Source organism: Pinus tabuliformis, chromosome 6, assembly GCF_031772625.1.
Source record: "Pinus tabuliformis cultivar Carrire ecotype Pingquan chromosome 6, CPIR1, whole genome shotgun sequence".
NCBI lineage: Eukaryota > Viridiplantae > Streptophyta > Pinopsida > Pinales > Pinaceae > Pinus > Pinus tabuliformis.
Window position 1 is genome coordinate 34,196,811 of NC_142292.1, and position 17,244 is coordinate 34,214,054.

A 17,244-nucleotide genomic window follows, 5' to 3' on the forward strand; every position below is an offset into this window, starting at 1 on the left:
TGTAATAAATTAGAATGTATCATATATGCTTTATGATTGCACATATTTCTTAAATGTCCTAATATATATCTATATATATATATATATATATATATATATATATATATATATATATATATATATATTGCATTTCCCTGTTTCCAAAATTTGGGGGGTCACATTTCGTACTCGTGCCCATTTTGGAAACTCATACTTGTTTCCCCGTTTCGTGCAACTTAGCTTCGTCGATATCAGTGCACATATATCTGAATGCACTAGATCAAGAAAACCCTTTGATTTGTTGTCACTCCTTGGAAAAGTTGCTTTCACAAACTTCCCCAACACACGTCCCCTACCAACATCATCATGCTCAGTGCTCACCTTCGGAACACCTGTCACCATCTCACAAAGAAATCTAAGTGCTCCATGATGTATATGGCCCATCCTCCTATGCCATAGCTCCCCCTGATCTTTGGGATTATTGTCGCTAGCTAGTGCCTTAGGAGTATCCATCTGCAACTTGTACCACTGATTGCTCCTAACTCCAAATTGCTAAGGCGATTTCTAATACTTGCGCCTAATCAACACCTGCGCCCCTCTAAAATGTACATCGTACCCTTTATCCTGAAGGATTGATACAAAAGTCAAATTCATACCCAAGTCTGACACATGCAACACATCATGAATAGGAATTGGCTTGCCATACTCCCTCTGAAACAATGTTGGTCAAGGTTGTCATTGATGTCAATATGGCATTGATTGTGATGGAAAATATTCTTGTGATGCGTGATGTTGCCCTGTCCTCATGCTTCATGTTCACTCTAGAAGAAATTCCTATGTGCATATGTCACTTAAGTCAATATGAGATCAATCCATTGATGAAGTCAACCATAGGGCAATTTATAATGATCCTTGATAACATGCCCTAGCCTCGTGATGTTCTTTACCTTGTATGCCATAACATAATAATACACATTGATGAATCCCTAGCCCTGATCTATATGATGACAAGCCCTCCTTGATTGATGCTCATAGTGATCTAGCTTTTAATGAAATAAGGATGCCTATCTTAATGGAGAACTTAAGTGATGAAGCCCTAAACTCTATGCTAGACATTTAACAATATGACATGACTAGCTCTATTGAAGAACACTTTCACTAGGACCAAATGGGAGCTCATTACACTTGATGACATGGATTGATGAAAATATATTTTAGAAAATGTTAAGTTAGGATATGGAAAAAAAAAATATTAAATGAAAGATGTTAGGAATATTTTTATGAATGAGTGCATATCAAATAAAATTTTAGAATAGATGCCCTAAAAAATGAAGGCAAAAAATAAAACGTTAGGTTAGTAAGAAAAGAAAAATAATAAACTCTGAAAGTGTTGCAAATCCAAATGCCACTACTCTTAGTCCACTTTAATTTTCCAAATAAAAGTTGTGTGCATATTGTTTAAATGCCACACTAGTTCATACAATCCAATTATACAATTTAATCATGATTGGATTTGATTTAAATTATTTGTCAATAGGTAGCAATTAAAATTGGCTCAACAGTTAAATCTGAGCCAATGGAAGAAATAAGGGATAGAAGTAGATTAGTCATTAAAATGAAATATTGAGTTGCTAGTCTAAATGCACTCGGAGAACTAAGTGAGAGAATGTTAGGAAAGATAAGGGTAGGTAGACAAATGATATTCAATTGGAGCATGAAAGAATTTTTATCCTAAGTTATAACATTGCAAAGATGTGCATATGATATGGATTTTAATTAACCATAAATCCTAATTATCAACGTAATTATGTAAATATTCTAACTCCATCCATTCATCTGCCCACAACCCATAATTGTCACATCTGCCATAAATCTTGACCCCACCATCACTTTCCGCCTCCGTTGTTAAATCCCTTTCATCTCACCTTACATCTCGCACACTCCCTCGAGATCTGATGGCCCACATCGCTCCTCGACCCTCATTTGCCGTCCGAACTTTATCGTCGGGGGGGGGGGGGTTCCGAAGTGGGCAGTTTTGGAAACCACCCTCTTAAACCACTTTTCCCTCATTCTAGTCTTTCGGGACTTAAAATCCTGAAACAACTTACCACCTGAAGTTGCTCCCGAACGCGGTTTACATTTGACCGTTTACCGCCGCTCCAACGTCATTGTCCACGTCCGCTCCATGTCACTTCCTCCGTCCAATCAGCTGCCGCCTATCCGTTATTCATTTAATTTGCAACTCCCGCGAATTTATGCCCCATAGACCCGTTTATCAGTCCTGTTGGATAATTAATGAGGATTTAGCTGTTCATTAAACAACCTCGCTCCATTTTTGTTCATTATAAACCCTGTTCCTTCATGAAAACCGTTACATAGTATAATTCTGAAACTCAATTCATCACTGGAGATTTCGTGCTTACAGCCTAAACGACAGACTCGTCATTCAACCGAATTCGTCATTCTGTTCAGAACCAAGCCAACATCCAGGTCCACCTATCTACATTCAGTTTTCTGTTTTCTGTTTTCACTGTGTTTCAGACCAATTTCTTCCATTTCTGTCACTTTCAACCTGTAATTCACTTAACAAGATGCCTCCTAAGGGAAAAGAAATTGCAGAAATCCCAAATCCTCTTATTCATCCACAAGTTGACTTCCATCATACTCCCTTGGTCAACAAAGATTGTAAAATCATTGAGTCTTCCTCTCAATTTGATTTATATGAAATTTATTGCTAGATGGAGGATCAATTAATTGATCAAACATATGAAATAGGACTGTGGGAATCCCACCTTCCCCACTACATTTTCCCTCATATACACGAAGCACCTGAATTTGTCATGAAATGCCATGAGTCCTATGATCCCACTCAAAGAGCAATCATTTCACCCACAGGAGAAATCCTCTGTTTCATCAATGTTGAGTCCATTGAAAAGATGTTGCAAGCCCCAACTATTACACCAACCCATCCTTTTTCTCATGAAAGCTTGATAGAAGCTTATCAAAAGCTAGATTTTACTAAAAGATCCCAGACTCTTGAACTTTTCCTAGCTATAGATAGTCCTTTACCTAAAAGAAACCCTCCCTATGATTCATCCATGTTCCCTGACAGAACCAAGCAAATCACCACTATTTTGTCCTATCTGCTTGGTTACAATTCTGATCAATATGTTAATGAAGCCATCCTAGGTTTCTTGTCAATCTTTTCTGTTGATTCCAAACCCATTGTTCTCTATAACTTTAGCCAATTCCTAGCTGAAACCATACATGAACAATTTGTCCAGTTTAACACTGAAGAAGTATTCAAGTATGCTTCAGTACTTGTATACCTTTTTATATATTTTCAGGGAGACAAGTTTCCATTCACCTTACAGAAGCTAGATGAGGAAGGCAACCAACAATCAGTGATCTTTTGGACTTGAATGGGAATGAAGGAGAAAGAAGAATTTACATATAAGCAGTTCATAGAATTGTTTATTCATCCGGCTATTAGTTTTATGAGCAACACTTCAGTACCAAGAATCACTGATGAAATTGTGAAAGTGTTGCAGCTAGTTGATCAAGCCACAACAGGAGATTGGTATCTTTACCAAAACTATACAGAAACCAGGGTTTATGGTTGTGAGCTTCCACCCTACAAACGTCCCAAGTACCTCCCCATCAGAATCTTTGCGTTGGAATATATTAGGCAAAGGTTAAATACAGATGAAGTACACTTTGTGGCTGCAAAGAAGAAATCACAATTCAAGCTAAAGCTCAGGTCAGTCCATTCATCTGCAACACTAGAGCAACAGGAGAAGAAGTAGACAGGTTATTAAAGGAAATGAAGTTTGGTCTCAGTTTCACTTGGTCTTTTGATCCAATGGGAGTGATTTCTGAACTCAGGGTTGAAAATAAATTTATTGCAGTATAAAAATCAGTTGGAATGGAAAGAGAACACCCTTCAAGAAGCTGAAGAGCAGGCAGTTTCTACTTCAAATGTGCAAACTTCACTTGCACAGGAAAAGACAGCTAAAAGAGGAAGGGAAGAACAATCATCCCCTACAACTGAAGCATCAAGCCATGGCTTTAGGATTGTGCATAGAAAGAAGAGACCTAGGATCTCTGTGATTGTTGGTGCAACAAATGAGTCTCAGAAAACAACATTTGATGGAATTGGAGAGACTTTGCTCTATACACAGTCTGGTGGATAGTCTACCTAGTCCCCAACTCATTCCACTACTTCTCAGAAACAACAGATGATTCAGACAAATGGAAGTTTTCAGAAGGACAAGGAGGAGGACATCTTTCATGTTTTCAGTGAGATTAAAAAGCAGAATGAAGAGTTGAAATTGAACACTTATACCCAATTCTGGAAACATTCCTCCAGCTCTCAAGCCAGACTTCTTTCAGCCTTTGACTCTGAGAAGGGAAAAATGCAGATGGCTTTCCTGCAAGCTCAAATTCCTAGTGTTCCACGGGGACGTGTCCCCCGGGGTGGGGTGCGCGCACCCCTCGCACCCCACGCACCCGGGACGGGGAGACTCTCGGGGTGCGTTTCCCCACGTCCCCCTTTTGGGGAGACTCGGGGAGACGCAAGGGGGTCCGTTTCCCCAATGTGGGAGACTCGACTCCCCGAAAGGGGTACTTCTGGGCGTCCCCTCCAAAAATGGGGTTCTTCTGGGCGTCCCCCCGAAATTGGGGTTCTTCTGGGCGTCCCCCCTTCATTTTTGTCTAATTACCCTTTATAAACCAAAAAAAATTTAAAAAAATGAAAATTAATTTATTAAAAAAACATAAAAAATAAAAATAAACTAAATTAACAATTAGCATTATTGAACAATGAATATGAACATGAAAATTTCAAAATTATATACATATATATAATTAAAAATTATATTATATATACCTCGACGTCTCCCCGTCTCCCCTAAATTTCCCTAAAATTTCAGGGTTCTCCCACACGTCCCCTTTGTGCGTCTCCCCGCACCCGCGTCTCCCCGTCCCGGAGACTTGGTGGAACATTGCAAATTCCACAACCCAGGACTCATGCACATTATCAGAAGCAATCCTCATTTGAGTTTAATGTAAAAGATGTGCATCCAATTGATCAAATTGAGATGCACAAACAAATTGGTCAGATGATTTCTTCCACTTTAACTTATATTGCCATGAGTTTGTCAAGTTGTAGGTCGCGTTGGCCAATACACAGTCACAACTCAAGTTGGAAAAAGTTTCCTCACTGGCAAATGACACCAAGATTAAATCGTTGGAAGATTTGGTGCTAAAGATGGGATATGATCCCTCAAACATAAATGCAGCAAAAGAACTTGTTAAGAAGAAAAATGTTGAGCTCTCAACATTAAGGAAGCAGCTCAAATTGCCAGCTTCTGAGGATCCAATAACCAAGGAGATTGAAGAAACCGAGACTCAAAAATCTGACACGATGAAGCCCATCATGGAACAAAATTTGCAAATAAAACAGATGGAGGAGAAAATGGAAAAATTGGTCAAAGAGAAAGAGGAAGCTATCAAGAGGACTCAAATTCCAATGGATGTAGTTCCTCTTTCAGCAGTCTCAATAACTAGAGTTTCTACTTCAGGCACAACATCAACTACAAGTACAATAGAAGGAGCTGAACAACTTGCAGAAGTTGTTCAAAATCTGTCCATTCAGATAGTTGAAATGAAGAAGTTGCAAGATGAACTGAAGGAATTAAAACATATGAAGGCAGTTGTAGACAGTTCACATGCAACCGAGTTGCAGAGGACAAAAAGTCAAATTGAAGTTTTGCAGAAGGAAATCAAAGAGTCTTACCTTGGAAACAAACTAGGTTTGGCAAAAGAGATTCTGTGGGAAGAAATTACTGAATCAGTCTAGGATATATGGCCCTATATCAAGATATTCTTGATCAAAAAGACTTGTCGGAGAAAGCTCAGGAAGCTGTTGAAATTATTTCTAATTAGCTTGAGGACATGCCAGAAATTGCTTCTGAAATAATCAAGTTCCTGAATTCTAAAGACAGCTATGAGCTTGAAGAATTGGGTATAAATGACAGGACAACAACTATACTGGAAGTAAAGAAGATCATTACCAAGAAAAACCTCATCCTTCAGTTGGAGGAAAAGTGCAGCAATGTGAATACTATAGTTCAAAGATTTTTCAGTAGGTTAGAACCCTTGACCAGCAAGGGTTTTCCCTCTATGCTTGTGATAAACGACAAATTAATGCCCATTGAAGATTATGTTTGAAAGCTTACAGAGGTGGGTACCAATGCAGCTTCAGTTTCAAACATAAGAGGTGCAGCAACACCAAGGGTTGTGCTGAATGCACTTAGAGATTCCTTTTTCATTCTGAATGAAATCAGACATATATTTCCAGTAAAACCCACTTTTACTAAATATACAAAGATGGATGAAGTTTATATAAGGGTAACTAAGTTATCTATCGTAGATAAGAAACGCTGGGAAGAATTAACTGATTTACTTGACTAAAGGGTGATCAAACAATGTTTAGTATTTTCAGGAATAGTGATCACCAGCTCAACAGTTCTCAGCTTTTTAAGCAGCAGTCATCAACAACTCAGCACCAAAATAGTGACAAATCAACTATCAGTTTATATCCCTGATTTTATATTTATCTATTTTTCTAAATAGTTTAAGATATTTTCTCAGTTCTAAGATTGTATAAATAACTCTCTTTCATGAGTTATTAAGGGTTGCACCCTTGAAGAAGCATTTCAAAATATTAAATGTACTTGACTTTTCTGAATCATTAATACAAAAGCAAAGGACTTTGAACTTTGATTCATACAATTTCGTTTTTACTGTAAGTTTTTCCAGTTTTATTTCACAGTGTTTTCTTCATATTCTTATGTTTTACAAAGATAACCAGGTAAGAATAATTGTGTTTCAATTATTCCTATAAGCTTCTGAAGTGATCATCTATAAAGAGAAGGAATTATATAAACTGTTTGTTTTATTAATTCCCTCTAAATCATAAAATCATCAACATCTTTTGTAAGTTTAAGCATATTTTGTTAAACCTTTTGAGCATAGTTTAAAGGTTTTCTTACTTATAATTATTTAATTTTCAATTTGAACACTGTGATAGTCATACCATTTCTCTATTTTTGTTCACCACCACGCAAGCTATATAACTGTGTGAATTTCAATAGCAGTCCTTTGTTTAAATATTAATACTATTCAAAAGGTTAGGCATCATTGTTTTAAATCTGTTTCAAACATTAGTCGTCCAAACTAAAACAAAACCCCCAAAACAAACATCTTAGATGCCCTGGCATCATAGCTGACCATTGTCATCTCAAATATACAACAAGTCCCATTGACCTTATACATGAAAAATCCAAATAACCCTAAGGACTGTACTAAAAAAGTTCCAAACAGTCATAAAGAAAATTATTTTTTTGACATCGTGAAGATATCATTTCACAATGGATCCTTCTCCAGTATGTAAAGGACTTTTTTACCTTTCCAATGAGCCCTCACTCATCTCCTAACTCCTAGTAGTCTAAGAGAAATCAATTTTTTAAGATAATATATCCTATTTTAATCTAGCTGACCTAAGCTCAGTTATGTAAGTTGGGCTCCCTCCATAAGGCATGTCCATTCATTGCAATGTTTTAAAACTCTGACTTTGACTCCGAATCGGCCGAGGGTCAACTTTGACTCCGACTCCGACTCGATATCGACTCGGCCAACTCGATTTCAATGACGCGTTGTAAAAAATACATTAAATATTTTTTTTTTAATAAAACCACATAATTTTAAAGATTTTCATTCATGTTTCCAAACACACAACATTAGAATATAGATAGAAGACAACATGTGATCAAAGTAGGCTCATGAATATATCCATTATATCAAAATGGCACCCAGTGCACTATCCAATACATACACGATGATGATATAGAGATCAAAACAAAAACACATAACCAAGGAGGCTAGAAATGGCCTCTACAACAAAAGTCTGTGACCAATACTACTGACCACTGCTAGAGTTGCCAACATCATCTGGCTCAGTGTTACTTGGGAGCGGGAGTGAAAGCGGGGAGCAGGAGTGAAAATGGGAGCGGGAGTGAAAGTGGGGAGCAGGAGTGAAAACGGGAGTGGGAGCGACATTTTCAGAAGCTCCCAATTTGGGAGCGAATCCCGGAGGAATTCGACAGCCAATGTCACTAACATCAAGGTACATAGAGGGATTGGTGCTCTTGATTAAATACGAGTTCCATACCCTAATACATGACAAAATTCAATGGAAACATTGCAATCCCCCCATCTTGAAATCTTGAAAAACTGAAGAGTCTGCTGGATTTTGAATGAAATCTAAAATTCTACTTTCTCAATATGAAATCCAATGAGGCCGGAACCACTCTCAACATCCTGAGTCATTTCATGGTAATGTTAAAAATTTAAGTAAAAGGATGAAAATGAAGATTAAGGAGAATGTCACTTTTACTTAAGAGTTTAACATTACCATGAATAGCATATCAATACTAGGGATCAGAGTCAGACCGGGAAACCCATGAGTCAGATAGGGAAGCCCAGGGAGTCCCCAAAAATAAAAATAAATAAAAAAAGCTGTTTTTTTGGGTTCACTGGCTGCTGTACGTAACCCGGCCGAGCCAGCTGGGTTAATACCGAGCCGGACGAGTTGTGTAACAACTCAGCCGGCTCGGTATTAACCCGGCTGGCCAAACCGGTTCAATGGCTGGGTCACAAAATCCAGGACTGGATCGGACCAACTCAGCCGAGTCAGCTGTTTTTTAAAACATTGAGTCATTGTAATGTAAAACTCATATAAATAGGAGGTTTGGACTATCCATTTGACCAAGAAATTTTCTGAAAAGACACAGAAATTCAGATAGAAATTACAGGAAGCTGATGAGAACTTGAAGATCTATTGTTTGGGTTAATCCTTTTTACAGTGGTGGAGTGTCACCTTCAGAACTCAGATTGAAGAGGCAAATTTTCAGATAGATTGAGAAGATCTTTGGAAGAAGAGAACAGGGATATCACTGGTTGCGCATAGCTACAGCAATTCGGACCTGTTTTTAGTGCAGAAATTACAGTCCTCATAGTTCGGCTATGTTGAGTGATAGCTACAACAATTCGGACCTGTTTTTAGTGCAGAAATTACAGTCCTCATTTAAGGCTCTGTTGAGTGATAGCTACAACAATTCTGACCTATTCTTAGTGCAGAAATTACAGTCCTCATTTAAGGCTCCGTTGACAGAAGTAGCCACCTGTTTGGAGGCTCGGACTAGGACCTGTTCCCTCAGTTAGGTTGGATCTTCTTGTTAAGGGACTGAAGTATATCACAGTCAGTTCGGATCTCATGTTTAGAAACTGAACTACACCACAGTTAGTTCGGATTTTTTTTTCAGGACAGAACTATACTACAGTTAGTTCGGATCTTTTGTTAGGGGACTGTACTATATCACAGTTGGCTCAGTTACATTACAGTTCGGACCTTTTATTATTGCAGCCTTGAACTTACCACAGTACTCGGACTTGCTGGAGTTAAGGCTCAGCTTAGAATGGAGACTTGAAGGGACTTAGGGATGGCTTGGTAAATTTCCTTGGAGCTAACCACAAAGTTTGAAGAAGTGCCCTTTGGAGACCAAGAAGTGTTAAAGTTTTAAAGAACATTGGAGAAGATTTGGGATTGTCCTTGGAAGATCTTGGAGATCTGTTGAAGCAGCCTGGTGACCTCTTGGAAGCAGACTTGCAGAACAGACTTTTGGAAGTCCTGCTACTAACCTTGTTGAGGAATCATTGTGGAGAAACCCTGTGCCATCCTTGAAGAGAGTTTAGAAGAACATCTTGTAAAAATTATCTTGAAGACATTTTGAAGGCACCCCTTGGAGACCATGATGCATTAGTCATCATGAGGTAACCTTGGAGATTGTGTTTAGGTACGATGAAGAGCAATGGTGACACTTTCATGAGAAGACCAAGGTTGTCATTGATGAAGTGATTTGGAAGAAGCATTGCTGAAGATAGACAGGGCTCGTTGAAGAAGATATTGGGAGCCGTGAACAATCATCAAACTTATCTTGACTAATTGAAACTAAGGGTTGGAGTCCTAGAGGATAGGAGTCCTCAAGAAGACCAGGTTGGAGCCTATAACAGAGATAGGGTTGGAGTCCTAGAGGTTGGTGCCTCAAAGTGACAAGGTTGGAGCCTTGGGAAGATAGGGTTGGAGCCTTGTGAAGTCCAAGTCGAGGCTTGGCAAATTACAGTTTGGTGCTTGGTGGATTGAAGATTGGTGTCTTCATCTAGGGTTGGAGCCCTACACTATATTGTATTGGATTTATTGTAAAGAAGAAGTTAATAAAATTATTTATTTTTATTGTTCATTTTGTGTTCTAATTATAAGTGATCTAACTGGCAAAAATAACAATTGAAAAGAAATACTGATTCACCCCCCCTCAGTTTTTCCAACAATTGCAGAACCAGTACCTTAACTCAAAGCTTAACAACTTGAAGGTTGATCCTTAGAACACAAATGGCAAAGCCAAGGAAGAAAGCCTCCAATCCTTCTAAAGATGTCTCTTCCTCATCTGTGAAAATTGAAGACAATCAAATTGGGAAAGTTCCATTGTTCAATGGAAACTTTGATATATGGAAGATGAGAATGAGGAATTTCTTAATGGCTCAAGGCATTGAAGTCTGGGAATCAGTGATTATTGAAAACATGATGGAAGGAGAATCCAAGGAATATAATACAAAAGTGATGAAGGCAATCTTGAATGGGCTACTAGATGCTATAAAGGCCAAAATGGAGAAATGTTCATCGACAAAAGGTATGTGGGACAAACTTCAAGATCTTCACTCAAAAGGAGCATTGACCATGACTGCTAGTCAAGAAGATGATGGAAAGCAAGAAGGAAATCCAAAACCCATTAAGGAAGCTGAAAACAAGAGTGAAGACATCAAGGCCAAGGAAGACCTAGAAGATGAAGAAAATAAAGATGACTTCGAAGAAGATCTCATGGCAAAGCTTGTAGCTTCCCTAGAAGAGATTAGCAGTTTGAAAAAGGAAAATGAAGAGCTTAAGAAGCAATTACAAGATGGTGACCATAGCCTTGACAAGACAAGGAAGGAAGTTGACTTATTTAAGCTTCAGGTACAAGAAAAAGATAAGGAGCTCACCAAGCTAAATTAAGATTGCCATCAAAACAAGAAAAGACATCATGACGAAGTCATATCCATGAAAAATCAATTGGATAAAGCAAAGAAAAAGGAAGACACTTTGTCAAGCCACCTTGAACAAAGACACAAGGACTTGAACAAACTTGAAGTTGGAATTGGTCGATATAAGGAAGAGGTCTCTTCCCTTAGATCTTAACTAGAAAAAGCAAAGAAACAAGAACAAGGAGCTGAGAAGGTGATGGAAGCCTTGGCACTCATAGAAGGACAAGTTGATGAAGAAGAAAAGGAAAGAAACACCATGACATGCCAACTAGAAGAAAAGGATGATGACATCACCAAATTAAGATAAAAAATCACCTCACTTAAGGCCCAATCATGTGAAGCAACCAAGATGAAGGAAGAAATGGAGATCAATCTATCAAAGAAGGATGAAGAATGCAAGAAAATGAAAGAAGAAATTGATATCCTTAAAAAGGAAGTTGATCATCTTAACAAGAGCCTAAAGAGATCTCCTCTTGATAAATCAAATCTTGGCTATGCAGGTGAACCCTCAAGCAAGAATGATGCAAACCCTAATGCTTCAAACAACAAGGATGTGGAGAAGCCTGGAAGAAATATTGATGCCCCCAGTTCTAGCAAAGGCAAGGAGAAGGGTCAAGATGACATTGGAAGAAACCCTACTACAAGAAGATATGCAGATGGTGTCAAGAATGCAAGAGGCAATGGATATGATCAAAGGATCCCAAGACAGAATGACTTCAGAAGTACATCAAGGCAATCTCCATCCTCTAGGTATCAAAGTATATTTTTTGGTTATTGCTATTCTTGTACAAATTTTGGGCACATGGCAAAGGATTGTAGGGCATACCACAAGGACAAATATAATGGGCCCCATCAACTCCCTAGAAGCAAATTTGCAAGAAGAAGTCATGATTCCTCATTCATGAACACGATGGAGTGCTTCAATTGCTGTAAAATTGGACATATGGCAAGTAGTTGTAACTTGACTTGGGTCCCTAACCAAGCTAAAACCATGACTACCAAGAAAGAAAAGAAAGTTACTCAAGTATGGAGAAGGAAGCAAATTGGATCCGAAAGTCTCTTGAACACTCAAGCCAACAACACATGTTGTTAATTTGATAAAGACATCTTTGGTAGATATGATATTCCAAATTTTGATTATGAGACTCTGCCAAAAAGGAGACCATGCATACTGTTAGGGGGAGCTTGTGATTCTTGACCATTCTAGCTGAAGATATCCAACTCTTGATGAGTCACACATGAACAATCATCTTTTGGTAGATCGTGTCTTTGGATTAACTCCATTGAAGAACATAATCCTTTACTCATCCGATGGATCATTGTTGAAGATATCTTCCACTTGATCACAAGGCAACAATCTTTCTTGAGCAAAAAGAAGTTCTAGAGGAGTTTATGAAGGCAGGGGGAGTTGGTGGATCATCTACCTCATCCATTTCCATGAAGACATGCAAAGGCTTAGGGGAAGAAAGTACATTAAAGAAGAGCATCATGATAGGGGGAGCAACAAATCTATGAAGAATTATTATTGATGAAGAAAATACGATGAAGAGAAGCAACTTGATAGGGGGAGTACTTGGGCACCTGATTTTCCATTGATGTCAAATGGGGAGAAATTTTTGGAAGGAAAAGAATATTGCCATCAATGACAAAGGGGGACACTGTTGGTCAAGGTTGTCATTGATGTCAATATGGCATTGATTGTGATGGCAAATATTCTTGTGATGCGTGATGTTGCCCTATCCTCATGTTCACCCTAGAAGAAATTCCTATGTGCATATGTCACTTAAGTCAATATGAGGTCAATCCATTGATGAAGTCGACCCTAGGGCAATATAATGATGCTTGATAACATGCGCTAGCCTTGTGATGTTCATTACCTTGTATGCCATAGCATAATAATATACATTGATGAATCCATAGCCCTTATCTATATGATGACAAGCCCTCCTTGATTGATGCTCATAGTGACCTAACTTTTAATGAAATAAGGATGCCTATCCTAATGGAGAACTCAAGTGAAGAAGCCCTAAACTCTGTCCTAGACATTTTGATGACATGAGTAGCTCTATTGAAGAACACTTGCCCTAGGACCAAATGTGAGCTCATTACACTTGATGACATGGATTGATGACCACACTTGGATTGGTCAACTCATTAAAAGCACTCTCTCCAATTGAAGTCTCAAGGCTGGACCAAAGAACATGGATGGGAAATAAGAAGTGCATCAATACAGTCAAATTGGGGTATGAAATGTTAGTCCAAAATCTACCTCATCCTCTTAAAGAAAAGCGATTGAATAGAATTTGGCACAAGGATGGACTGGCAAAAATTGACTTTTTTTTGTTGGGAAATGGCTTCCTAAAGAGGATGTGGAGATACAAGGAAATCATGAACATAAGGAGATTTAGCATTTGTTGAGAATTAATCTCATATGAGGAGTATACTATTACAATTAGAGGGCATAAATTCTAACGATAAAAAATAGAGAAAAAGAATATTCAAGGGCCATCTAGGTGTGCTCTATGCAAGATAGCTAAAGGAAACATCCCCCATGTTTTTGAAAGGTGCAATTTTACGTTGGAAGTCTAGCAAAAAGATTTGGAAAATGTCACTATTATAACAATTATTTCACATAGTCGGCCATATATGTTTGAAGGATGGAAAAATAGCATCCCTTGGCACAAAAATTCCACTTAAGTAACCATGCAATGCTGGATGGCCTTCCCTAAGTTCCTATGCTAGGCAGTTTGGTTAGCTTGTAATAAAGCAGTATTCAATGGTGTCTGACCAAATTCGTCCACCAAGGCCATCAAAGCTCTAAATTTGCTCTTTGAAGCCATCATAGCCTAGGGTTATGATCTAGGGGATTTGGATGATTTGGCACCAAACAAGTGGGATTGGCTCAAAGTTGGTAAAGTATCGCATCATGCTGGCAACTTCATATAGAAACCCATAGTCAATAGGTCCTTTTATATTAGAATGGATCATGAAGAATTCCATAGTTGGAGGATCAATATGGGGCAATATTCTCTATTTTTTGATGGAACATCAAAAGTTAACTTAGGGGTGGCACGAGCGGGAGGGGTTATCTATTGCCCTGATGAAGAAATAGAGTTACAATATGCATGGGGCTTGGGGAGTGCTACCAATAATCAGGCCAAGTTTTTGGCCTTGTGGCAGGGGCTAAAGTTGGCTATATCAAGGAAAATATGATAGTTAATGGTATTTGGGGACTCTATGATCGTTATTCAACAAGTGAATAAACTTAAATGAAACTCCAATCATGCTCGATTCCCAATTCTACAAAGAATAAGAATACAAATAGGAAAATTTGAGACAATTGAGTTTTACCATGTCAGGAGGAATCTAAAACCAAAAGCTGATATCTTAGCTAATAAGGAAGTCCACTTGGATCAAGGGACATTGGTTCAGGATGAGCACAATGGTGTTTATAACCCATTACCATGAAAAGTGAAACCAAAGACCAAAGAATCACTGTATTGATAGGTTCAAGAGGAAAAAGAGGAGTTAATAATCAGGTAGGCCGCCATTTTCACGTCAGCCCGCACTCAAGCCTTGCAGTCTTTCAAATCTATTACTTTGCAAATTGGTGGCTTTGCTTTATTGCTAGTCTCTGGGCCCATGCTAACACTTGGCTCATAAACATGAATACAAGCGTAGACTGGGACAGAAGGAAGTTTGGTTATGTCCTTAATAAATGTGGGAAGGAGCCGAGGTATGTCGCCCTTACTGTGGAGGAGAAACAAGCATGATTCTGGTACAACAATTTAATGGAGCTGGTAGATAATTTCAGAGACCGCAGCTCAGATATTGAATGCCTAACCCAAAGAGTGTACAATGCAGGATGGGGCATTGATGATGGTGGGAGGATCTATGGCACGGTGTGTGAAGCCATGCCTGAAGAACAAGATTATAAGCTCGATTGGCCATCACTTTCTCTATAGAAGTCCGAGTTTGGAAATTCAAGCTTCTAGCAAGTAACAAGTGCTGTGCTGGAGAAGAAATGGAGACACCGTCTATCTCAAAGGAGGAATTCAATTGCCAGTTGGACTACCTCACGGCAACAATGGAGTATATTGTATCCCTGTTAAACAGACTGGGGGAAATGGAGGCCATGGGGGTTCATGCTTACCCTATTTTGCTGAATCAAAAGAATGGCCTGCTTCAGACCAAACTTGACAGACTCCAAGTGAAACTGGATATTTTGGATCCCCGCCTTGCAAGATTTGAAGCCCGAATGAGAATGGTGCAGAAGGTGTTGGCCTGGGCGTGGGTAGGAAAGAGGTGCTGGATGTGAACTAGCTTGTGGCTTCATACCAGCTGAAGAAAGACAATGACGAGGTGGAAGAGCCCTAGGCCCCTGTTCCAGTGCAGTGAAGGAAAGCTGATGGTGAATCTGTTGAAGTAAGCGGGCCCTCATTTGTAACCACATCATCTAATTTTATATCTCTTGTACATTCAACATTTCTTATATAAATATATTATCGTCATATGATGGAATTCTTATATTCCAAATATTCTGAATATTCTGCTGCATATACCAACCTTGTTCATTACATTGAGCAGCAGAACTTCTCCTTGGTGTCCGTGTCTGCACTCATATGGATCACTTCTGTACCCTGCATTTCTGTAGGGTGCTTTCCTCCATCATTCATTCCTCCAATAGCTCTTTCGTCTTGGGTCAATTGCTTAAGTCCCTTGTAAGATTCCTCTTTTCTGTTCCTAACAATGCTATTGGCACCCACACTAGGTTATTTGGTTAAATTAAAGTCAAATTCAATTCATCAGTTGACTTTCTTTGCCATGATTTCTTTTGAACTCCCCATGAGCTGTCACACTGATTCTTCCCAAATCTTCTCAGACCTTGGTCAGGCCCATATGTCAAGGAATCGGTCTACATATCTGTTGGAAACTCATAAAGTGTTAATTGGTACATGCAACATTGAGCATAAAATTAATAGCTTTCTCTGGTTTATTCTTTCTTTCATTATTCATATCTATTGCCTATTTGACTCTGCTTTCTATATTTGTTTCCTTCAGTAATAGTATCTCTTGTTTCCTCAGCATTAATATGGGAACTTTATTACTTTAGAGACAGTTATGAGAAATTTAGATTCTTATCGAATTCTTCTTTTCAGGTTTGTGAAGGTATCAGGGAACTACTCAATATTCCGGCGGATGATCATGGTTCAGGAAGTAAGCATTAAAATGGATTAAAAATTATTAGTGGAGGCATTTTTCAATGGAACCTACAGGTATCGGGAAAAAGATAAGAGGAACATGCTTCTCTACTTGTGTTGATTGTTTGCTCGGCAGTATATTGAAGAGGCAAAATGTTTAATTGCACCTCTTCACTAGCATCCCAATTACGTAATCCATAATGTAAATTATATAACTAAATTAAGGAGTATGAAATGATGTGATATATATATATATATATATATATATATATATTACACTATCTCAGAATTTTTGAAATTTAAATTCTTTTTCGAGAAGCAGTATACTTTTACAAACCATAAATAATCGGCTACAGGACTTTTGGAATTTTGACTCAAGTGGATGTTAGTAGTAACATTGAAGTTGAATAAAAATGGGGAAAGCTTATAACTTGAGTTACGATTTGATTGCTATTTATTCTTCAGGAAATATGTAAAAACCCTTATTTCGTATCTTGTTCAGTGCAACAAAATGGGTTGAAATGTTGCACAACTTCACTTCCCATGCAACTCCTAGCCATGGATTGAAATTTCATTGTATCTGAAGATTGTTGAGAAGAAAAAAATGCGAAACTCAGAAGAACATAACAATAACGACGGGAAGGGTGGAATGAAAGACAAAGAATGCACTTTTACATGCCTCATGGGAAGAGTGGAACAAAAAATAATAGATGGCTCTTTACAAGCCTTACATACCATATAGGCATATATTGGTCGCAACTCATTGTGGAAATTAGGCTCAGGGAGACACGGGGCATTAATTTGATTGCTGTCGCAGTTCTAGTAGTACAACCATGATTCTCATTTGTGTTGATTTATTTTTCAT

The 17,244-nt window shown here is 38.4% G+C and overlaps 1 protein-coding gene across 2 annotated transcripts in view; it reads left to right on the forward strand.

Moving 5' to 3' along the window:
* The window catches only part of LOC149257082 (Prefoldin chaperone subunit family protein), a 287,168-nt gene extending 270,350 nt beyond the window's left edge, over positions 1-16,818 (forward strand). For both annotated transcript variants that reach the window (XM_089413581.1, XM_089413586.1), the window contains exon 6: positions 16,338-16,818. In XM_089413581.1, coding sequence (XP_089269707.1) covers positions 16,338-16,406 — 69 coding nt within the window. In that variant the 3' untranslated portion in view covers positions 16,407-16,818. The remainder of the gene's footprint in view (positions 1-16,337) is intronic.
* The last annotated feature ends 426 nt before the right edge of the window (positions 16,819-17,244 follow it).